Raw genomic sequence first — 25,171 nt, 5'->3', positions numbered from 1 at the left:
AATCATATGCCACACACAAGATCCATGCATTAGCTAGACTTGCTCTAGGTGCAGTTTTAGATGTCTGGCTCCTAAGGGTTGCAAAGCCTCTGGAGGGGAACTTTGGTCAGAACTGAGTGATGCCAGCATTCACAAGTCAAAACACACACACCACACACCACACACCACACACACACACACACACACACACACACACACACACACACACACACACACACACACACACACACACACAAGACGCGCGCACGTTGACTAACGCGCGCTAAATCAAAGCCTCGGCCTCCAGAGTTTTAGCTGTGTCAATGGTCGGCTACAGAGGTGATAGCAAGCTTTCTAGTAGAGATTACGCTTTAGCTGGAGCTCTTGCTGGAGCTGTGACGAGAGCCACAGTTTCTCCTCTTGACGTTCTCAAAATACGATTTCAACTTCAAGTAGAGAATTTTAGACACAACCGTGCTTTTCAGGTGCTGATATTCGAGCTCGAGTATTGTGCCTACGCATTTTCATTTCTTCTATGTTATAGGAGCGTACTCCGAAGTATAGAGGACTACTTCAAGCTGTTCAAGTAATCTTACAAGAGGAGGGTGTACGAGCTTTTTGGTATTACACTGATACATTGTAAAGCCTGGTCCACAATATTGACGTTGACGTTCCGCCGATGTCAACGTCAATATTTCATGCCAGCGTCACCGCCCGCAGCGGCGTAGCCAGAGTCCAATATTTTGGGGGCACACTGGAAAATTTTCTCAAATCTGTATTTCTACTTTTATACCTTTTCACTTGTTAAGCATATTGTTCTTCTGTGTGTCTACTGGGGCAAACCTGTCTGAAAACAGCTGCTTCCAGGTATATCTTACTGAAAGTATATCTCTTTCCTAGAATCTATACTATGGCCAGAAGCGCTAAAATAGTTTATCTCTTTTGTCCCATGCCAGCCCTGAGGTAAGTCTTCAGTCTCTTTAAACTTGAAAATGAACGTTGAAATGATGCGGTCTAGATACACCCGCAGTGTCAATTTGGGACATAGCTTGCAGGTGTACATAGCTACCTTGACTGGCAAGAGATGATTATTATGCCAGAGAAAGATGTTACTTCCTGTTTGATCTCTAGATATCTTGCTACTGATTTCATCTGAAATGACACCATTTCATGATTAAAATCATAGTGCTTAATTAACCAAGCAAGGGGCTCCATAATTGTGACATTAAGAAAGAAGGACTATCTTGGACTACCAGCACTAGCTGTCGTTATTAAAGACTGACTTTTAACTGAAAAACGTCTATTGAATTCTCTTAGCACCTGATTCAGTGTCTTGTTGTAAATGGAAATGTGATAATGGTTATTGATGTCTCTAAAACCTTTTTCATTACTTCATGTTACTGTTGTTGCAATTACGACAAACTTTTTCAAATGAGTAGGTTTACTGGCAAGCCAGTAGCAAGCAAATAGAAAGTGGTCCAGTCTAACGTGCGCTAACAAGCATATGTTATGTAAAGTAGCGTTGTATTTCATCTGCCTTGGGGAGCAACAAAATTGGTCTGGAAGTTTGTAGCTACCTGGATCTAGTGGACAATTGCAAAATGTGGACTTTGCATGTATGTGACGTGTTTTCTAATAAATTGATTACTTATTTGAAAAGGAAGTAGATCAAACAGGCTTCTGGTAAAGTTCACTCTTAGAAAAAGTGATCCGCCAGCCGGATAGGCTCCTACGGCAACAGTTGTTGCAATCTGCGACGTGGTTTGGGAGGGACTTCAATAGAAGGACTGAAGATCTATCTTTTTGCTATAGATACGATATCAGTTTGATACCACTATTCCTGGTGGTATCAAACAAATCTACAGCAGCAGCCAAATCTAGAGATTTTGTTGATGTACTTCAAATTAGTTATGATAAGCTAGGATCAGTTAGGATAAGTTATATCTACAGTAAGCCTTTCTCCAGGAGCAAAACCTTGTCAAAGACAACAGTGCAAAAAAGGAAATTGAATTGACTGAATTTGCATTAGGCAATTGCCAAAGCCATGAAGTCGCATTAAGAACGCACAGTAATGTTGACGACACACGACAAATTATGAGGTTAGGCAATCTAGCTTTACGGAAAATAGAAGCAATTACATATTATTTCATTATCTAAAACATCACTGGCATGGGCAGTAACAATCATTGACACCAAGTTTAGGGCTAAACCTGCAATTTGAAAATATTGGGTGTAATTTGCAATTTGCTAGGATCAAAATCTAAACTAGTAGCCAAATTTTGGGGGCACGTGCAGCACGCCCCCTATAGCTACACCACTGGTCATCGACATTGACCCCAGCGTCACAACATTGACACTGGAAATGAACTCAGTTCTATTCCAGTGTCAACAACCTGAAGCACTCAGCGTACAAGCACATGATCATTTTCAACCAATCAAAAGCACACATTAGGAACTAAGACACATCCGGGAGCAGCAGTGGCTGAAGCACTGGTGGAATCCGTGAGGAACTACCGGTGCTAATGGCAAATTCGGTTGAATGATTATAAAGACTTAGGACTGAGAAAATGCCCGTGAAATTGTTTTTGCTGCTAGCGTTGCTAAAGTATTTTTTAGTCCACTTTCGTCTCCTTCCAGCTATTGAACTCTTTTGCGTCTATGACGCAGTAGAAAAAGAAACAGAGGAGCCACGTATAACGGCGGTATTTGTTTATGTTGAACTCGCTGGACTTGAGCTTCAGACCATCTGATCTGTGCATCGCGTCGTGCAAATACATTGTGAACAAGTCAACGTCAATGTTGGACACCGACGTTGACATTGATGTCAGTGTCTGTGTCAATATTGTGAACCAGGCTTAAGGGCTGGTTTCCTTAACTTAAACAAGCTGAGCGTCAGCTCAGTGTGAACGATGGTCGACGCTGAAAGTGAAACGTAATGATTTAGAGGGAACTCTTATGGAAAAACGACCTGCTTTCGAAATGTAGATGTTGTCATTAATCTTCGAATGATGTTGTTGCCGTGGTCTTACTCGCTTTGCAAAGACAGATATAGTGTATTAACTTAAATTTACGAGACGTACGCAAGTCTCTAAAAATTCTGTATTATGTGGATTGGAGTGGCTGCTAATCAGGAACGGTAGCATTGACGGTATGCAGAGTTAGGTAGTTTATTTGCGCTAGCTTACAAAGGACTACAGCAAGCGCTACGTGTAGTTTGGTATATAGCTACTAGTTAAGATGGAAACATTGTTGGGGAGAGCGTCAGTGAGAACAGAAACGAAACACGGTAATTTGTCAAACAGACACACAACATAATGATTTGTCAAAATGCTTTGCCTAGAAGAAACTTAAGTTTATATGTAGTCAAACACAAACTGATTCATACACCTGCACCGCAGAACGTAAACCATGTGGTACACATTGACATAATTGCTTACTATGTACATACTTTAGCAAAGAAATTTATCTGTGTGAATTTGGTCGCATGAAATCAAGCTACAAGAATTTCATTCACAGCCGGATGTCAACGCGTGTTTGGACATCATGCACGTATCAGGTGCAAACTGAGGAATTTTTGAAGGAGGCGCCTGCATTTAAAAATGGGCATGGCAATGCTTTATTCTTATGCATTGTTTATATATATATATATATATATATATATATATATATATATGATATTGATGTGATATTTAATTTGGTGTGCAATGTTCTTTCCGGATTGCTATATGAGTAATAATGTTCGGTCATTACTATGTCACCCAAAAGCTCCACTTAAACTATTTCAAAGAGTGAACGTTGTATACAAAATTGGTGCCAATAATTGTGACAAACAAGAAGAAATCTGAAACTAAGACTAAATGAACACAAATTAGCAATTTGACGTGGCGACATCCATAACAATGCCATTGCAGCCCACTGCTGGGAAACTGATCACATAATGAATTGGGAAGAAAGTCCAAACAACAGAAAACAAATACTATACAGACGAATCAAAGAGGCAATATGGATTAGAAAACATGGGGCATTAAATCAAGATGATGGTAAGACCATGATTAGAGACCATTGGTCAACACTATTATGATGTAACAAAAAAACTAACAATTTAAAATGCAGTTGATAAACGTTATCTATTATTTTCGATTGATAAAGACTTATGGGTCAAAACGTTCCGATTTGTCAAATTTTCTATACGGTGCACATCTCTCGCGGTATGTCTAATACATATATATATATATATATATATATATATATATATATATATATATATATACAGTCGTGTGTCGCTTATCTGACCCCCTTGGGACTGGACCCTTTTGAATAAGTGAAAATGTTGGATAACTGAAGCAATTACGAACTCAACTATTGTTCATATTATACGGCATTTTTTCACATTAGGTATACTGAATGTAGATGTAGAATGAATGTAGTTGTAGATGAATGTAGAATACAACGAGAAGAAATGCTTGAACTCACTCTCAAACTTGTTTCAAGAAACCACTGACGTGCACATGGATGTGTACATGTACGCAGGACCAGCCACATGATCACCCATGTGACAAACTTGACCTGTCGGATAAGTGACTCGCGACTGTATGTGTGTGTGTGTGTGTGTGTGTGTGTGTGTGTGTGTGTGTGTGTGTGTGTGTGTGTGTGTGTGTGTGTGTGTGTGTGTGTGTGTGTGTGTGTGTGTGTGTGTGTGTGTGTGTGTGTGTGTATCGGATAAGTGATGTGCGACTGTACAATGGCAACTGCAGTAGTCTGATGTAGCTTCATTTCTTCCGCTGTTGTTTGTATTAGTATTTTATTCACTTTCTCTGCCTCTAGTCCTTTTCTCTAACACTGTCCTTCACAGTTGGAAGCAGTCCTAGACGTTTGTGGAATACAATATTTTTGAATCTCTACGACCGTTACGTCGAGTCGTTTGACTACAAGTGAGTGGTTATCGATCGTTTGGTCTCGGTAACTATGACGGCTGTCAGTTTGTCTCAGTCAACAACCGCTGATGGTGACTGCGAGTGCTCAATTGATGACGACGACGACGACGACTTCAGCTCTTTGAATCCTGTCAGATCCAGATCTGGTACATGTAAGTGTCCTGTTTGTGACAAAATAGTCAGCAATGATTCTTCTCTTTGGCAACATATAAATGTGGAAGATATTACAAGACATACATTTCCAGATGCCAGCTTTCTTGACGCTCACAAACGAAATGTCTGCTCTATGTGTGGCTTTGTATATTCTTGGCATTGGAAATACTGCCGTCGTACACAAGGAGCAGGAAAGCCAAGATGCAGGGTCTGATGGTCAAACCAAGTGAATGCAAGTGGTTTCCTAACATGACTGCTTCGTCTTGTGGATTCCCTGAACCTGACAAGACTAATATTGCTAATGTACAGAATAAGGTAACCCGACGATTTCTTGAGTTTTCTGAAATATCGGAAACTGAGTTGTCGTCATGTTAAAACCATACCTCATCAAATGCCAAATTGAAATCAACTTTGTCAGATGATTTAGTATTGACTGGAATTCATGCAGCTGCTTCACTTGTCTGGCTGGATGGTGATGAACATGGGATTTTTAAGCTGTCATGAATGAAGCTGTTACTCTGCCAGTTTGTCATGTTCTTCAATCTGTAAGACTGTTACTTGCCCAAGTACTGGCTATTGAACTTGAGCATGGCTATTCGGATGGATTGGGGCTCTGTGAGATTATTTATTATTGCACACCCTCTTGGGGTGGAAGAAAAAAGATATGTTGTTTCATCTTTATTGTCTTCTCATTTAAATCGCTGGCAAGAAGGTCAACTTGTCGATTTATGGAGGGAAGCCAGAAATGATGCAGTTCCTCGTATTTTTAAAAAAAACTCTACAAAGAAAAGAAACATCACTCGTTATATCAATCTAGCACAGGAAGGTCGTTATGGTGATGCTATACATGCTCTCACTTCCACAGTTTGTGCTCCTCATCATGACAAAGATGCGCTTGATGAACTTAAACAACGTCATCCTGAATGCGACCTCAGTTCTCAATGCTTTGAAGGCTTTTCCCAGAGTTACCAGCCCAGGGTGTTCACAACTTAGAGCGCAGCACTTGTTGGATGCAGTAGCCGGATCTGTAGCTTAAGCCTCGCAGACTTGCCTGGATCAACTTACAAAGTTCATGTGTGTGACACTTTCAGGAAGCTTGAATTCTCTTATTGCTCCATGGCTTATATCGGAGCACCTTCACTGCCGTATGCAAGAAGAATGGAGGTTATAGGCCAATTGCGTTAGGGAAGTTTTACAGCGTTTGGCAAGTTGTATCTGTTGTGCAGCTGCAAAATTACATTTGCCAGATCTTTTTTTGCCATATGGACAAGTTGGAGTGGGAATAAAGGGGGTATGGAAGCTGCTATACACACTTTACAAACTTTCATTGAAGAAAATGGTAATAACGAAGATCTATGTTGTGTGAATGTTGACATGTCAAATGCGTTTAATAATTGTGACCGCTCTTCGTTTGTTAACTATCTTCAAAAGAAATGCCTGATCTAGTGCCGTGGATACAGTGGTGTTATATATCTGCAGGAGAACGCAGATTTGGTTTACATTATATATTGTCTACAGCAGGGGTTCAACAAGGTGATCCACTGGGTCCGCTTCTGTTTTCTGTGGTTATACTGCAACTCTTGGGTGATATTGGTCCTCTCTCAGGTATGCAATTGAATCTATCGTACTTTGATGACGGAGTTCTTGTTGGCCCTCGTCATGCAGTTTGCCAGTTATTGAACTGAATGTTGGAGAAAGGCCCTTTATCACAAATCTCAAGCTTAATTTAGACAAATGTGAAATATTTTGGCCAAAAGGTGACCAAAAGTTCTCAGAATTTCCAACTGCTATACGTCGAATCTGTTTGATCAAAACCGGAGCAGAACTTCTTGGTTCTCTAATAATTGGGTCTGATCACTTTTTTGATGAGTTTATTAGCAAACGTGTGAACAGCGTTCTTCAAATGCAGAGTCATTTACCTGATCTCAACAATTCACAAATTGAGTTCCATCTTCTTCAATCGTGTCTTGGTCTGTGAAAGATCAATCACATTCTTTGAACTGCCCATCCTAACCATACCATGTCTATTTTTTTGTATTTTTTGTATTTTACCCACTAACAGTGGGCAAACAAATCACACATACTCCCACATAACATTGTCAACATTGCAGATAGCTAGTCTGTCCAAAATCAGTTTTACACACACACACACACACACACACACACACACACACACACACACACACACACACACACACACACACACACACACACACACACACACACACACACACCATGTGTAGCATACAGCATTTAGTGAATTTAGACATTACTTTGAATTCAGTGTTAAGTACACTACAAGCCTGAAACAAGCAAGCACACTTCCTTATATTTGAGTACCCAGGCACCCATGCATGCAGCTTTACCACTTTGTACATGCAACTGTTTTTGGAACATAGCATGTTCTTGAATACAGTTTTGTAATCCACTAGACCAATACATATATTTGAAACATGAATCTAGCAACATACAATATGTAACTACGAGTCCAACTACAGAATCACCTAGAGACTAAAGAGATCAACTACTGAACAAGTTTAGAACTAACCTACATTTTATAACTACCAAAAACCCAAAGAGGGTTTCAGTTACTACAACATTAATTAATAGGGATGAATGCAGTTTTTTTGCTAGACTCTGCAACCGAACATGACATCTTGCATTGGATTACTCTAGTATTTCATCGCTGTAGTTGAACTAATCGAATTGTTCTGAGTTGCGCCGACCATTCTTAGATCTTAGAGAACAGAGATACTGTACTGGTCTCCTTCATTAGCCCATCTACCGAATTGTTTGATGACTAGAGGCTTGAAGATTATAGGCCAATACGCACTTAATTCAGTGGCTGATAAAGACTGTATGCTATAATCAGGAGCTTATTGTTAGTGTTAGTGTTACAACCAAACGTGATTACTTCACACAGTGAGCCTGCCCTCTTGTATGCAACTGGAAAATAGGTATTCTTTATCATGGCTCTAGCAGATGGAACACTTCTGATACTGTGTTATTGTTACCTTGTAGTTGAAATTATTGTGAATGAAATGCTGTTGTGATATATTACTTGTACATTATCTTTGTAGGATTTTTTAATTGCAATTAATAAAGATTACAACAAGTGCTCAAATGTCAGCAGTTTACTCTACATTGTCTAGTACAGAAGCATATAGAGAACATTCTCAGTAACAAATAGTTATCTCTTGTGTCATGATAGTAGCACCTAATGTCATTTATCAGTAGTATCTGCTACATGTGGTCAATCTGTTGTGTTGAGGTTATTTCTTGTGTATATTAGGAAAGGACACATTCCTGGTCAGCTGCTGTCAATAGTATATGGTATGGTTCAGGTATGTGGTGCAAATGACAGGGTAGTTTGTACATTATTAAGTTAAGCAATGCAACTGATATCACATACTTCATTATAGTAAGAGAATAGTACAAGCAATAAACTGCTAGTATCTATACTAAAACTTGTGGTTGGATATGGTGTTAGTAAGTGTATAGTGTAAATGTGCAATTCAACATGCTTTGTGAATTTGCTTGTATTTGAAAAAATCAGTCAAGGTGACAATGGAAGATGACATGCAGTCAGCAGTAGTGTTTGATAGTGATCAAGCTTATAGTTTATACACAACATTTCTGTAGCTACATGCTTCTATCTATCTGGAGTAGAGTTGAATTGAAATTGATTGAAATGTTTGTTATCATCTGGACAGTAGATTCATTAAGTGGAGATCCCTAAGTTACTGTGAAGATATATCCACAATGGTACATACAGTCGCGTGTCACTTATCCGACCCCCTTGGGACCGGACCACTGTTGGATAAGTGAATATGTTGGATAACTGAAGCTGTTACCTACTCAACTATTGTTCATATTATACGACGTTTTTTCCACATTAGGTATACTGAATGTATTTGCATTTAAAGGAACCAAATGTCTTATTGATCTAGAGATAAAAATTATACTTTTCATGATTGATTGTAATTTTATGGAATATGCAGGATGTGATATCTGTCATATCATCTGTCATATCATCTGTCATATCTGTCATATGATATATCTGTCATATATATATATATATATATATATATATATATATATATATATATATCATATATCTGTCATATCATCTGTCATATCATCTATCATATATACAGACTTGGACAAAATTATAGGGACACCCCGCTGTGGGTATGTAGTAACACAATAATTAGGTCACAATTTACCAACTATCAATATTGTTAAGAACTTAATAGTTACCGAGTTGATTGTTAGGTTTCTGAGAATACTGTAGACCCTAAAAATACTTGCACATTTTGCCCTAACACATACTGGCAAAATTGAGTTATAGCAAACACTATTCCCAGCATCTCTTTCTCTAATTGGGAATATTGTGTCTCAGTGTCTGTCAATGATTGGCATGCCTCAGCAACTGGGAGCCAGTGACTGTGCCTATCATGCTGCCACAGCATGACTCGAAGGCCTTCGGGGAGACGTCACTGCTGATAGCTGTGGGAACTGAGGCTGCTGACTGGAAATAAGCTAAATTTTGCATGGATGCTCCCATAGCTCTCTTTGCCTCATTGAATGCATTCTCCTATGCCTGGTCACATACAAACAGGTCCTTCTTGGCCAATTCGCAAAGTGATTGGGTGGCCTGAGAGAGGGTTGGGATGAACTTCCCGAAGTATGTAGCCATTCCTAAGAACCATCGCACGTCAGTAACTGATTGAGAATAGGGCGTGTCTTTTATGACTTGCATTTTGTCGGCATCTGGACATACTCCTTGGTCAGTCAACCAATGCCCCAGATATTTCACATGTGTTTGATGCATCTGGCATTTGTTCCAGTTGATCTGCAAGTTAGCTGCATTCAACTGTTGCAGCACCGATTTTATCCTGGTATCATGGTTTGCCTGATCCTAGCTAAATACCGGAATGTTGTCTACGTAAACAAGGACACCCTCCAGTCTGCTTAGGATGTCTCCACCACACGCTGGAAGATTTTGGGAGTGCAGGCTATTCCAAATGGGAGTCTCTTGAAGCGGTACAGGCCACAGTGCGTAATGAATTTAGTATATTATCTGGATTCTGTTGATAGAGGAATTTGATAAAATCTGGACTCTGCATCCAAGACTGAAAACATTTCAGCTTCATCTAATTTGCTGTAATTTCTTCCAATGTAGGTAGCATGTGCCTTTCCCTGTATGGCTTGGTTTAATCTCCAATAGTCAATGCACAACCTCAATGTTCCATTTGACTTCCGGACTGACACCAATGGTGACACCCACTGAGTAGCTTCTCAAACAGATTCAATTACATCTGCTTCCTTATAGCTCTGTTTTCATGGCTGTACGAAGGCTGAAAGCATGGCACCATGCTTGAAGAGATGCTAGCGTTGCTTGAGGATCTACCATAATGTTGATGGGCTGAATTTTGACCACATTGACCTCCTGCTTAGCATGCAGCTGCAGCTGTAGGATGACATCCTGCCCACAAAGAACTGTTTGTCCAGGAGGCACCACCAAACAGGTGCACTGACAAGATCTATCTTCTGCATTGATTGTGACATCTGCCACACCCAGGGTTTCCACAGCATTACCATCATATGCTTTCATCACAGTAGGACTGGGTTGTGTTGGTGCTCCTATGTCTTGGGTGATGAGCATTTGAGTAGCACTGGTGTTGAGAAGACCCTTGCACTCGCTGCCATTTACCTTTAGTATGACAGTAAATGTCTCAGCCTTTGAAGAATGACAGGCTGTGTATTGTATAGCCTCGGAGACATGATGAAGTGACTTTGCCAGTTTTAGAGAAGTTTGTGTTTCGTATTCAACAACTTGGGCAATGGGTGCTTTCCTTTTCTGTAGACATACCGCAGCAAAGTGGCCTGTCTTTTGGCAATGTAAGTACTTTGCGTCTTCTGCTGGACAGTGTTGTTTGCCTCGTATATGTAGGCGACCACAGTATTTGCATTTGAGGAGTTTGCCTTGTGTGGTGTTGGGGATACCCGGAAACGGACGCCAAGTACAGTACAAGAAGACTGACTATATTATATGTCTATGCTAATCATATACCAAGTAGATGCATGCGTACACGACACCTTGGTTGCCTAAACTGGGTAGACTCACTTTGCTCACGGAAGTTGGAGACGGTGACTCTATAAGGGTCCATGTTCATACACTGAGCTCTCAGCAAGAGGTTTCCAGTGCCACCGCTTTCACACAACTGCATCTGCCAAGGTGAGTTTCGAGTACTTCATCAATTTCTTCGTAACGTTATTACTCCTTATACCAGCGATCAGCTGATCTTGGAGTTGGCCGTTTACCACTGTGTCAACACTTGTGGATGCAAAATCACATAGTTCTACCTTATGCGCATACGGCCAACAAAGGAGGTGACAGATTCATGATCCTGTTGCTTCATCTGCCGAAACTTGTGTCTCTCAGCTGTTGTATACAGCTGGTCGAAAGTATGTGAGAATGGTATCTGTCAAGGCTGTATATTCATCCGCTCTGTCTCCAGTTGGCATTTCTACTACCAATTTCTTGACCACTCTCTGCAGGCTCAGTCCAACCAAGTTTAAGAACAGACTCTTTTTCTCCGCAGGCTCCGTAACCTTACAGATCAACATGTAGTCATTGACATGATCGAGCCAGAGCTCAAACTCTGAGGCCACATTGCGGCAGTAGTCTAAAACGAATTCATTTGGGGCTTGTCCCTCTTTGGCAGCCATGCTGACTACGCCAATGTAGAATGGCCGAATAACTGATGTATTTAGATAGTACCGCCAAAACCACCATTTATTGACTGCGCATGCTTTCCATTCTCGCAGTCCGACACTACAATACTACACCTTCTAGCTACACCACTGTATTTATGATATCCGTAGTTGGTGACTTGCGTTAGCAACAAAGTTCTGTACATAGCACTTCACACTTCACGTTTGTGTGTACTATCACAGCACGATTGGATGCTCATAGATTTTCAGGTAGCATTACTTGAAATTCAATGTTTCTGTTGAGCCAAAAAGTTGTTTTTGATCAAAATTGATGTCTTTTTTCTAATTTTTTCTCATGCCGAACAGCGCTTAGTGATTGGCTGTCAGGCCATTGTCTTTCATTGCCACATGTGACACAAAGAGTAGTGTGTTGTGATTGGTCACTCACTTGCATACCATACATTCCTGAAGCGTGACACTCAAATATGGTTATGCAAGTGTGACACCCAAATATGGCCATTTTAGAAATAGCCACAGAGGTTTGGTGCAAATAGAATCCCTGTTTAATAGTATACTGCTCCTCTCAAGTCATGTGACTTCTTTGAAGTCCTGTTCCTATGACTTGTAGCTTTTCAATTGCTTTAGGATATTACTGGTAATTGAAACTGTGTTTACACCGTCGCTTCCACAGACAGCTACAGTATGAGCCTTCTAAGTTATGAACACTATGATGGTACGATAGGGTAAAATCAATTGCTGCGAAGAATTACGAATTTAGATGCTATTTTCTTTCTAAATCAGTTAGTTGTAAAATCTACCTAAAATTGTTGACTGCAAAGTCCGTAAATAGTCTAAATTTAGTCGGTGAAGTACAGTATCGAGAGTTATCTCATATGAGACATGCAAATCGCTTATGGTTACGTATTTTAGATTTCAGTATAATTGTCTCAAAGCGATAGATTTTACGTTGGCAGTTGTTATACCTTGTAAGTTCAGGGTTCGACACAGTAGGCTCAGTACTCGAGACAGTGTTATATTTGCAACCTAGACTAGCCGACACTCAAGTAAGTCAATAACAAGCTACGCACGCGTACTACGTACTACTCTATGTGCATTAGTTAGTGTCAGATGTCACTACACTACACTCCTTCCACCTTAGCTAAATCTACCTGTATTGCGCAGGTTTCTGTCGATTTTGACGTTGTGGGTATCTTTGCTCTTGGGATCCCGGTGACTCTGGTGACGTTGTCATGGTTTCCTCTTCCACTGGTACTGGTACCGCAGCGGTTGGACGGGTGGTTGTCACTGGAGTGTGTGCTCTCTGACTATCAACTTCAACAGGTGTTCCCGCATCCGTAGGTCTTATGGGTACCGATTGGTCCTGCGTTGCGGCATCCGACGGTGTCAGCGTTGGTACTATCGCGTCGTGTTCTGGACCACTCTCGATGAACTCGTTGGGTATGCTCCGAGGATCTCGGGTTAGTAAATGTTCTACATGAACATATCGCGGCTGTTTGTAGACATCAACCAGATAGTTGACTGGCCCTAGCCTTTGTAGGATTGTCCCACATAGCCACTTCCCACGTCCGTTGCGTCTAGGGTTTAAGACACTGACGGTGTCTCCCGGGCTCATATTACGAACTTGCTCTGTTGCTATATCGTAATGGTCTCAATGTTCCTCTCGAAGAGTCTTCCCTGACTCCGGCCTCAGAAACGAAAGTCTTGTCCTGAGCTCCTTCTTCATTAGTAACTCAGCGGGTGTTTTGCCCGTATTGCAGTTTGGCGTAGTTCGATACCACAAGAGAAATTGGTAGTTGGTGACTAACTGTGCGGCTTGATGGCTTGGTCTTCAAGCTTTTCTTAACTTCCTGCACTAGGCGTTCCGCCTGTCCATGTGAAGAAGGGTGATAGGGTGGTGTAAGCTGATGCTTAATTCTGTTCGCCTTCATAAATTCTTGAAACTGCTGTGACATAAATTGTGGGCCGTTGTTGGTTACTAACCTCTTGGGTAACCCATGGCAGGCAAATGTTCTCCGGAATGCTTCGATAGTTTGTGTTGAGGTCCCATGAGTCTCCAACTCGTGCACTTCTGGCCACTTTGAGAACACGTCAACGATCACTAAATATTGTTTTCCACTGACTTCCGCAAAGTCCGCGTGTAGCCGGCTCCATGGTGCATCAGGGTAAATCCACGGGTAGGAATGAGTTTGCATTGGTCTATGTCTGGTGTCTTGACACGCTTGACATGCCCTAACGGTATCTTTGATATCCTTGTCAAGACAAGGCCACCAGACAAACCCTCTTGCTATGGCCTTCATGCGGCTAGCTCCAACGTGGTCTTCATGGAGCTCGTTCAGTACCTTATTCCGTAATGTGTGTGGAATAATAACTCGACTACCCCGCAATAGACGGTCTTCAATGATAGTCAACTGGTCGGCTCTTCGTTGATATGGCTGTAATTTGGTCTCACCGTGTTTCGGCCATCCCCTAAGTGCATGTTCATACACTCGTTTCAGTACAGGGTCCTTCTTGGTCTCCCTGGCCACGTCTTCCGCTGTTACGGGTATCATCTCACAATAATCAATTCGGTACAACTGTTCATCGTGGTCAATCACATTTACAGCTATCGGCAATCAGGACAACATGTCCGCTTCTGCATTTGTAACTCCTGGCACATATTTGAGCTGATAGTTGTACAAACTTAATATCAACGCCCAACGCTGGAGTCGGGCGACAGCAAGCGATGGTACTCCTTCCTTGGGTCCGAATATCTTGACCAACGGGCGGTGATCAGTTACTAACGTAAATGATCTACCAACTAAGTACTTGTGAAAATAGCGGACGCCAAATGTGAGGGCTAAACCTTCACGATCAATCTGGGCATAATTCTGCTCAGTTGGTGACAGTGTTCGAGAGGCGAAAGCGACAGGTTGCTCGCTTCCGTCGTCCATTATGTGTGAGAGACAAACTCCGATACCGTAAGGTGATGCGTCACACTTCACTTTTACACGTTTCTCTAGGTCATAGTGAGTAAGAAAACCTGAATTCAACAGTTTCTTCTTTGATGCTTTGAAAGCCCTTTGTTGTTCCACTTGCCATGTCCACTGCCGATTCTTCTTCAGTAAGTCATGCAGTGGCTGTAAAATCGTCGAGAGATTGGGCAAAAATCTGTTATAATAGTTGAGACAACAAAGGTAGGCCTTCAGCTGGATCACATTCGACGGTTCCGGTGCTTGCGTATTGCTGTCAGTTTGCTTTCGGACGGTCTCAATCCTTGGCTGTCAATGACGTGTCCTAAGTACTCTACTCATGTCTGGCGAAATTCTCATTTCTCTCTTTTGAGTCGCAGACCGAGGTCTCTCAATCTTCCCAGAACCATACGTAGATGGTCATCGTGCTCTGCTGCTGTTTTCCCCATGATCAAAATGTCGTCTAAAAAACAGCCTACTCCGGAAATTCCGGCTAAGATTCCGTCCATTGCACGTTGCCATATAGCTGGCACGGAACTGATTCCGAATGGCATACGAGTATATGCAAAGAGGCCTTTTGACATATTGATAGTCAAATACTTTTGGCTCTGAGGTGATACTTTCATTTGTAAGTAAGCCTGTTTCATGTCTAGCTTTGAGAAGTATCTACCCCCAGCTAACGTGGCAAATAGGTCCTGTGGATTCGGTAACGGGTATGTATTCATCTCCAAATACGGGTTGACTGTCACTTTGTAGTCACTGCAGATCCTTAGAGATCCATCTCCCCGTCTTACAACGACTATGGGTGCTGCCCAATCACTATGATCTACCGGTTTCAATATCCCTTCATTCTGAAGTCTGCCCAATTTCTCCTCGACCGTCTTCTGTAAAGCGTATGGCACGGGTCTTGGTCTGTGAAATCAAGGAATTGCACCCTTCTGTAGTGTGATATTCGCTTGGTATCCGCGTAATGTTCCCATGTCTGATTGGAATAACTCACCAAATTCAGAAATCACGTCAGGTGGGTTGTCTTGCACCATAAACAGAGACTGCCAGTCTAATTTTATCGACTGGAGCCAATTCCTTCCCAATACTGGGGGCTTTGAAGGTGCATGAACGACTAACATCCGTCTCATTGTGTGTTGATCACCGTATCGAACTGGCACGGTTGCCTCGCCCACTACGCATAACGGTTGACCACTGTATGATCACAGTGCAATCTTACTTTTCTGTAACTGTACATGCTTCAAATACTGACTGTAACATGGTGCGGTAGCACGGTCACAGATGCTCCAGTATCCACATCTAACTCTAGGTCACGCCCCACCACTTCTAATGTTATTTTAGGACCGCCCTTAGTATCTGACAACGTGTGAATAATACTCACCTCCGCTTCCTCGATGTGGTGCGTTCTTTGTCCGCCTTTTGCATGCCTTGGGAGTTTCCTTTTCGTTTTGCTTTTTCTTGCGACGTGCCTTTGCGATGTGGCCTTTTACGTTGCAAAACCTGCACGTATAGGTTCGGAATCTGCACTTGTCAGAAGTGTGTCCTCGCCCATCGCATCACTGACATTCCTTCTCTGTTGTGGTCGTTCGTTGTGATTGGCTACTGCTGCTTTTGAGACTAAACATTGTCTCCTTGTGACCCCGTGGTGTCTCACCACGTAATGACTGCGTCTCACGTCTTGCAGATTCGTACGCCTGAGCCATCGAAATTGCTTTAAAGAGTCCCAGCTCAAACTTGGCCAACATTTTCTGTTGCGCCGCTTTGACGTAAAGCCCACAGACAAACTGATCTCTCAGGGCTGTATTGAGATAGTCACAGAAGTCGCATTTCTTTGACAAGCGTCGTATTTCCGCAAGATAGGAGGCAACGTTTTTGCCTTCCTTCTGGACTCGCTTATAAAATTGGAATCTTTCTGCGACGACAATGGTCTTGGGTTCGCAGTGGTTCTCCATGAGTTCAGTTAGTTCATCAAGCGTCTTGTCCTGCAGCTTCTCCGGTCTCGTTGGTTGCATAACAACCTGTATGTCGTTGCACCAACCGTAGTTAAGAATATTGCCCGCTGCTTGTCGTTGTCAGCTACGTCGTTTGCGGTGCAATACAACTTAAATCGGTCGACATATTTGTCTACGCTGTCTGTTCTAGCTTGAAACTCAGTCAGTTTTCCTAGGACTCTTGACTGCGCCATATCCTCGTCGCCAATGTTATAATACCTTGTAAGTTCGGGGTTCGACACAGTAGGCTCAGTACTCGACACTGTTATATTTGCAACCTAGACTAGCCAACACTCAAGTAAGTCAATAACAAGCTACGCACGCGTACTATGTACTACTCTATGTGCATATAGTTAGTGTCAGATGTCGCAACCTAGACTAGCCAACACTCAAGTAAGTCAATAACAAGCTACGCACGCGTACTACGTACTACTCTATGTGCATATAGTTAGTGTCAGATGTCACTACACTACAGCAGTTGCAGACATTTAAGTTCTGTTGTTTTGTTTCCAACAAGACTTGTCAATCGCAAACATGAATTAGACTGTTCTGGTAAGAAACTCTTTCGTGAACGTTTGGCCATCTGATTGGCTGTTTGTCCCTGGAAGTCTTACATGCCAGCTGATTGTAATTATAGTTAGGAGATGTATGAAATCTGATATTTAATGGACAACAACAGGAAAGGCATTTAAACACTTCGAGTGAGGGAGTGGCAGTTTCTCAATTTTTTAATTGTATGACAATTGGTGTTTTGTATATATTGAACTTCTGTTTGTAATTTTGAGTTCAAGAGGTATGAACAAACTAGGAAAGTTCGGTGTCTTTACTATAGAAGTTCTTATGTCTATTATTATGAGTTATAACAGTACAACACTCACAGGAATAACTGAATGCAAACGTACAAGTCATCCAACAGAGTATGTTTAAAGGCCCATATTACGTGTACGTATACTTTCCAAAGTTTTGTTCAAGACATCTTTTACGTACTGTTTAGCTACAGTTTACTGTTGTTTCTTTATTTATAGTTTACTACATTTGAATATTTGACTTGGAGTTTATCATTGAAAGCAGCAGAGTGGAAAAGACCAGGTGTGTGTGCAATCAGTGCAATTTATCAATCCTTAGTTACTGCGCAGCTATACACAATGCAGGTGTACATTTTGTTAGTGGAGGAGTGTCTGGATGTGTGGCTACATTTTGTGTCCAGCCATTTGATCTACTACGGACACGGCTTGTATCACAGGGTGAACCAAAAGTGAAACATCAGCTGAAATTTCATGGCATGACACATAAATATAATATATCAATTGTATGTTACTCAGATCTATCAAAACTTAGCCCATGCAACATTGACAATCTTTCAAAGAGAGGGTGGAAAGGCATTTTATAAAGGTAATTACGGTACTGATGCAGTTTCTAAGAAATGTATACAGTATCTTGCTTCTATTTACATGCCCCCCCCACACACACACACACACACACTACCATAGCCAGCATGTGTAATTATTGCATAGCAATTGACACCTGCTTGACGTGACCGATAAATGTGATTGCCCGGATGGTTCAGTCAATTGCTAGCTATTGAGTCATTCTTTTTGTGTTCTTATTTTGTAATACACACATTGAATTTACCAGCAGTGCCTATTACACTGGCAGCAGAGGGTGGTTGTGTCGATGAGCGTATCAGAGCGTCACATTAGTGTTCCTGTAATATTTTCTTCAGGAGACGTAAGCGAATGGTTTCTATGGTTCGAAATATGCAGTAAGGCCAACAAGTGGAGCAAGGAAACAATGTTACTCAAGTTGCCTACCTTATTGGAAGGTGAGGCTCTTGCGGTGTGAGTGGAATTGTCAGAAGATGTTCAAGAAAATTATGACTATGAAACAGCACCTCCTTACTAGGCTGAAGCTTGTAGAGTTTGTGTCTATGGACAGGTTCCACCGACGCGTGTTACAGCCAGAGGAATCGCCTACAATGTATCTATATCAAACTGTTGGATCAAGCTATACCAAAGATGGATGATGCAGTTAGAGAGACGTTGTTGTTGCACCAATTTGTTGCCAGATTGCCAATACCAATAAGCCGGCAACTTCAAGCAGCCGGGGAAACTCGAGAATTAAAAAATTTCTTTTGTGGATCGAGCAAGACTACTAATGACAATCAAGGAGCAATGTTCGAAGACTGCGGCTGTCTGTGATAGAAGGTTGGTACGAATGAATTGCAACAGCCACAAAAACAAGTTGACACATTATCGGAACGGGTTGCACTCCTGAATGCAGTAGACCGCAAACACGCTAAGTCTTCGAGAGTTAGATGCTTTAACTGCAATAAAATTGGTTACAAAGCAAACGTCCAGTACAGTCTCTGAGTAGGCAGAGTCAACAATGCTATTCTTGCGGTCAAATAGGTCATTACGCTAGGGACTGTCATCAGGGAAACGTTTGAGGAGCTTCTGCAATGGTAGGCCCTGAGTGCACTGTTGTGGCTGCTGTAAAGTCTGAAGCAGCCACTATTATCGGATATGTGGGAGGTGTTGCTACAAGTATGATGTTAGACTTGGGATCTTTTGTTTCTCTGTTTAAAAAAGATTTGCTTTTGAAGGTATCAAAATTTGTGAAGATACGGCCTATTTTACAGCTTCTGGAGATGAGATTCATATTCAGGACTGTGTTTTTGTTGTGGTGCAGCTGGACAAAGAGAGAATAAGCCACGACTTTGTGGTTGTTGATAAGCTCATTGTTCCGGTGATTCTTGGTGTTGACTTGTTGCAGGGGAATGGTTTTAACTCTTGACTTCTCATCAACACCTCTCAAGGTAGGAAGCCACAACTGTCAAGCAGGGGGCCTGCATTTCCCTAGAGGCAAAGACGTCAGGGGTACCACTCTTGCTCCATCCTCAACAAAGTAACACAAATTGTGTGTCTGCATTAGTGGATGGTGATGATTGTGAATCGGATGTGGTTTATAAGTGTGCAATACCATTCTTTGTTGATAACTGTCGCTCTGAGCTACCAACATGTTCAAACAAAACATTATCTCTGATCATCCAAGACAACCAAGATCTTTTCAGAACAGTGCCTGGACTGACTTCTCTAGCATGTCACTATATTCCTACTTCTGGATCCTCAATACGAGTTCCACCTCGATGGATACCTGCTCATTATCGCAATGAGGTTGAAATTCAAATCAAAGATATGTTAGCACAAGGCATCATAGAAGAAAGCGCTAGTTCATGGATGGTACCAGCAGTATTTGTGAAAAAGAAATCAGGTGAACTCAGATTGTGTGTTGATTATCGAGAACTTAGCAAAAGAATTTCTAAAGATGCCTATCCTCTGCCACTTGTTGATGAAGTACAAGATCGTTTGGCCAGATCCACAGTATTTACTAGTCTTGATCTGCGAAATGGATATTGGCAAATACTAGTTCATGAGTCAGATCAACACAAAACTGCGTTTTGCCCTGAACCGACTTTAGGCCTTTTTCAGTTTAATTAAAAGATTGCCGTTTGGACTGACAGGTGCTCCTATCTCATTTCAGCGACCGATGGACAAACTTTTTCATGATCTTCCCTTTGTTACTGCTTATGTGGATGACCTTTTCATTTATTCGGCAAACATTAAGCTACATGCGAAGCATTTGCAAGAAGTTTTTTGTCATTTATGGAAGGCTGGTCTTACATTACGAGGACACAATGTTGCATTGGTAGACATGAAGTGAAAGATCTTGGGCATGTGTTTTTGCCATTGGAACGCTTCCAAATGAGGATAAAATAGAGGTTGTGAGGAATAGGGCCATTCTGAATGATGTAACGGCGCTACATCAATTTTTAGGAATTGCATCGTATTACTGGAGATACATTCATCATTTTGCTGACATTGAAGGACCACTACATCAGCTCACACACAAAGGAGTACTCTTCACATGGTCGGCAAAATGTCAGGAAGCATTTAAACAGCTATAGGAAGCTCTGATTACTTCTCCTGTCTTGGTGTACCCACAGTTTCACACAAATGCGGCCAATTTGTGTTGCACACAGATGTGAGTGAATCTGGATTAAGGTGTGTGCTAGAACAAGATAATCGAGTGGTGGCTTACGCAAGTAGAAGTTTGATCAAAGTGGAGAAACATTACAGTGTGATCCAAGAAGAGTGCTTGGCAATAGTATTTGGTACCAAAGAGTTTTGACATTACTTACTTGGACGGTCATTCAAGTTGTATACTGATCATGCTCCTCTACAATGGTTGTCAAAACCAAAAAACGGAAGGAATGCTTTTTGTCGTTGGGCTTTAGCTTTACAGGAGTATAAGTTTGAGATTGAGTATAAACGAGGATTGCAGAATGCCAATGCAGATGCCTTATCTTGCCTCTGTAGTTGTATTTTCAAAGATGAATCATGTTTGTTGACTAGACCATCACATTGCTTGTCAAGAGCTAGTTTGTATCAGGCACAGAGGAATGATCCACATATTTTTCAACTGTGTAAATGTATGTCACACTCGGAGCCACCTCCTAATGCAGCTTCTTCAGTTGTACAGAGTTGTGTTCAATTGTGGCTGCAGGTTACAGTTGTCGATGGTGTTTTCTGTAGGTGTTATAAGCCTAAATCAATGAGTGATGCAATTACAGTTCCAATTTTACCGGATAGTCTCCACCAACAGGCACTGAGGCAAGCTCATGATGCTCCTAGTGCTGCACATCAAGGAAGATTGAATAAATTGGACAAACTGCAACAGTTAGCCTACTGGGTTGGAATGAACAAAGATGTTGAAGTGTACTGTCGAGAGTACTATAGATGTCAAGAAACTAAACCTCCTGCACCCAAGTAGGCTCCACTGATTTCAATACCAATTGGACGACCATTTCAAATGGTTTCAGTTGACATTTTAGAGGTGCCAATGTCGTCAAGGGGAAACAGATACCTCTTAGTCATACAAGACTATTTTACCAAGTGTCCAGAAGCCATTTTGTTAAAAGACTAAACAACTTCTAGTATTACATCAGAGCTAGTGCAATTATTTTCGACGTTTGGAATTCCTGAGTTCGTTCACTCAGATGAAGGCCGAAATTTTGAAAGTTTGTTGTTACGACAAACATTGGATGCATTTGGCATAGAAAATCTAGAACTACAGCTTATCACCCACAAGGGGATGGGATGGTGGAGCGCCTGAATAAATCGTTACTTCAAATGCTTCAAGCATATGTTCAAAAACAGTATGACTGGGAGTGTCATTGGTATTGTTTGCGTACAGAACAACACTACATTCTTCAACTGGTATGTCACTATTTGGTCTAATGTTTGGAAGAGCATCTCAAACCAATGGCTTGCAACCAGAAACAGCGTTTGAGCCTGAATCCTATCAATGTCATCTTAAACACAAGCTGGCAGAGATTAAAGACTTTGTGAAAACTAAGGTCGCCATTTCGGCAAAACACCAGAAAGAGAACTATGATCGTCAAGCAACGGACTGCTCGTTTCGTGCAGGTGAAAGCGTGTGGCAGTCAATACCAACTGCAGGAAAGTTAGATCCACGATGGGAAAAAGGTTGGATTGTGCAGTCAGAAGTCCGGTTACGCTGGAAATTGTGAATGGTCGAAAGAGAAAAATCATTCATGTAAATCGCATATGTTGCAGAATTCAACCACTGTGAGCAGATCCCTGCAGCTCCAATGGAACAAGCAAGCAATTGTGTCCACCTCAAATTTGCCACCTTATTCTCCCAGAAGATCCACCAAACCAGGGTGTTGCTTGATATCCTCGATGGGTTCGACGTCCACCAGATCGATTGCAATATTAAGCTCTAGGACGAGCCTAGCATAAACGGGAGTAGTGTAATATATTGCATAGTAAGTGACACGTGCATGACTAGACCGGTAAAGGTGATGCATATGGTTCAGTCAATTGCTAGCTATTGAGTCATTCTTTTTTGTGTTCTTATTTTGTAATACACACATTGAGTTTACCAGCGGTGCTTATTACACATGTTTTCTCTACTTCTACACAAGTTAACAAGCTTAACTGCTGGTTTCAAAATAGTATGTATGCTCACACATTATGTGTGTATAATTGATTGTATTTGAAGATAGGTGACATTGTCTACTGATGAGATATGTAGTGTCTTATTGATTATGAGGTGGTCTTATGAATATTTCATCATGATGACTTTGTAAATTTACATTGATCTGTTCATTTTATTATTGCAACAGCTGTTGCAATGAGATAGTATTTTGTATGTTTGAATATCTTTGCATGCAGAACTGCAAGTCTTGTGTTACATAGAAACAAGTCTGGAAGGCATATGTCCTCAAATTCTACGGGTGTGTTTGATTCTTAGAGTCTTGGGTTTATCTCTAAAAGAGCCATTTATATCTGATAAATGTTGCTGTGGTTGATTTTAACATATGATTTGTTTCTTGTTGTGTGTCATTGAACTAAGTTTAGCTGTTCTGTAGTGATGAGAAACTCCAAAGATGGGAATCACAGATAAAGCAATTAATGGCTTGAATTTAATCTGCTTCTGTATGCCTACACCTCAGACATTGTGCATTCTGTAAAGTAGTATTTATTGTGTTTTGGTTATCCTTGATTTCAATTGTATGCTGTAGGGTTTTGTGCTGGTTTATTCAGTGTACGTACAACGTAACACAACACAACAATAGCAAGACTACTCTACGCATGCGTACCATACATGCCAGTATGTCACACTACATCTCTCTTTCTATAAGCCTTGCCTTTCAGGCAGTTTAATAGTTGTCCCTGTGTGAAGACATGTTGTTGGCGTGCTTGGCATAGGCATGCTGTTACAGTTTGTCTGGGAGTGTACCGCTAAATTGAGGACTTTCAGAGGGTTCATTGGGCATTTCTTGTCTGGTGAGCATATTGTTGCAGCTGTTTATTCTCACTGTTCCAGTTGGCGTTTTGATGTAATATGACCTTAGAGTGACGGACTTGGAAACTACTACTTTTCCCATCTTTTCCTTACCCTCTGAAGTTAGCCACACTTCCCTGTTGGCTGGTAACTCTGCAAGATCCTTAGCATGGTGTCTTCTATTGAAATTCTCCTTTTGTTTCCCCTTGAACTGTCTGTCAGCATTGCAAAACACCTTCAAGTAAGGCCATTGAGGCGCCAGCAACTCAGGAATTTGTGGAGATGTGTTCTCAGGCATCTCCCCATGAGAATTTCTGATGGGCTAATGTTGCACCATGGGAGAGGTGTTGTCCTGTAGCTTAGAAGTGGTAGATAGGCATCTATGGATCATTGGAGTAGCTGCGTGACAGATTTCACCATTCTTTCGGCAAAGACCATTACTTTGGAGATATTGTGGGCTGCTAGTTATGTGTGAGGCCATAAGTCGCAGCAAACTCTTTCATCTCCTAACTAGAAAATTGAGTACCATTGTCACTCCTCAAGACTTCTTGTAGAAGTGTGGACTGCTAGCATAGAGGTTAACTTTATCAGCTTCGGGTATCTTGAAAATTAGTCGATAATGGGCTCCTTTGAATTCCAGCAGGTCTGATCCTATTATTTGAAATGGATAGTCAGGCGACTTAGAGGGCATCAAAGACTCTGTAACACCGACCACAATGTTGTACCATCTGTACAATTTGTCTGGAAATACCGGGCCACCATACTGATGAGTTTGCTCATAGCCTGCCTTGAGTGATTGCCTGGTGTCCTTCGTGGATTTTCATCAGGATGTCTTTCTGCATGAGACTTGGAATGACAACTTGATTGTTGTACAGTAGCAGACCCTTGTAGAGTGAGAGTTGGGATCAAGCTCTCCAGAAGGGCACTAGAGATGGGTTCTCTGGGCTCTTGTTTGACTACCCTTGTTTGCAGTATTGTAATACTTTGAGCAAATGGGATCAGCTATTTGACCATCTTGCTGTACCTTATCTGTTGTGGTGGGAAGGTTTCGATTCAACCTCTTCTTGAAGTGAGTTGGGGTGAGTCGTTGAAGGTAACAGGGCTCTGGACAATGTATCTGCTGTGTGGAGCTGTTTTCCTGGAACATGTCCAATGGTAGAGTTATACTGTGCCAGTCGAAGGCAAAAGTGGACAAGTCTCAGTGGCAAGCTGTCCAGATGCTTCATTGTCAGCAAAGGAACCAATGGTTTATGGTCAGTCTCAATGTGAAACTTTCAACCTAATATATAATCCGAAAACTTGTCACATGCTCATGTTACACCTAAAGCCTCCTTCTCAATTTGAGCTTATCTTTCTCTGTCTCTGTCATGGAACAAGAGGCGTAAGCGATGGGCTGCCAGGTGTCATCAAGACCTGTTGCTTGCAACAACACTGCTCCCAGGCCATGAGATGAAGCATCTGCTGAGAATTTTTGTGCTTCTCTGTGGGTCATATAATACTAAAACCATAAGGTGGGTCGGTTCCTCCTTCAGCAGTGAGAAAGCCAGTT

At 41.6% G+C, this 25,171-nt stretch overlaps 2 protein-coding genes across 3 annotated transcripts; both read left to right on the top strand.

Annotated features, from left to right (window-relative positions):
* Positions 1–286: 286 nt before the first annotated feature.
* Positions 287–23,366, top strand: LOC134191357 (mitochondrial thiamine pyrophosphate carrier-like). Of its 2 annotated transcripts, none has more exons than XR_009971773.1 (7): positions 287–464; positions 524–600; positions 8,359–8,410; positions 17,778–17,841; positions 17,920–18,007; positions 18,075–18,144; positions 23,207–23,366. XR_009971773.1 is itself a non-coding variant. In XM_062659966.1 (7 exons), exons 1-7 carry the CDS (start codon positions 303–305, stop codon positions 23,239–23,241), a joined length of 564 nt encoding a protein of 187 aa, XP_062515950.1. In that variant the 5' UTR covers positions 287–302; the 3' UTR covers positions 23,242–23,366. The 2 variants fall into 2 exon arrangements, 1 of the variants encoding a protein (XP_062515950.1); XM_062659966.1 differs by having other exon boundaries at positions 17,904–18,007.
* Positions 19,211–20,357, top strand: LOC134190772 (uncharacterized). Its single transcript, XM_062659283.1, has 3 exons — positions 19,211–19,295; positions 19,355–19,497; positions 19,572–20,357. Exons 1-3 carry the CDS (start codon positions 19,211–19,213, stop codon positions 20,247–20,249), a joined length of 906 nt encoding a protein of 301 aa, XP_062515267.1. The 3' UTR covers positions 20,250–20,357.
* Positions 23,367–25,171: the final 1,805 nt, after the last annotated feature.

The sequence above is a fragment of the Corticium candelabrum genome, chromosome 15 (assembly GCF_963422355.1).
Source record: "Corticium candelabrum chromosome 15, ooCorCand1.1, whole genome shotgun sequence".
NCBI classification, from domain to species: domain Eukaryota; kingdom Metazoa; phylum Porifera; class Homoscleromorpha; order Homosclerophorida; family Plakinidae; genus Corticium; species Corticium candelabrum.
This window is presented reverse-complemented; position numbering and strand designations above follow the sequence as displayed.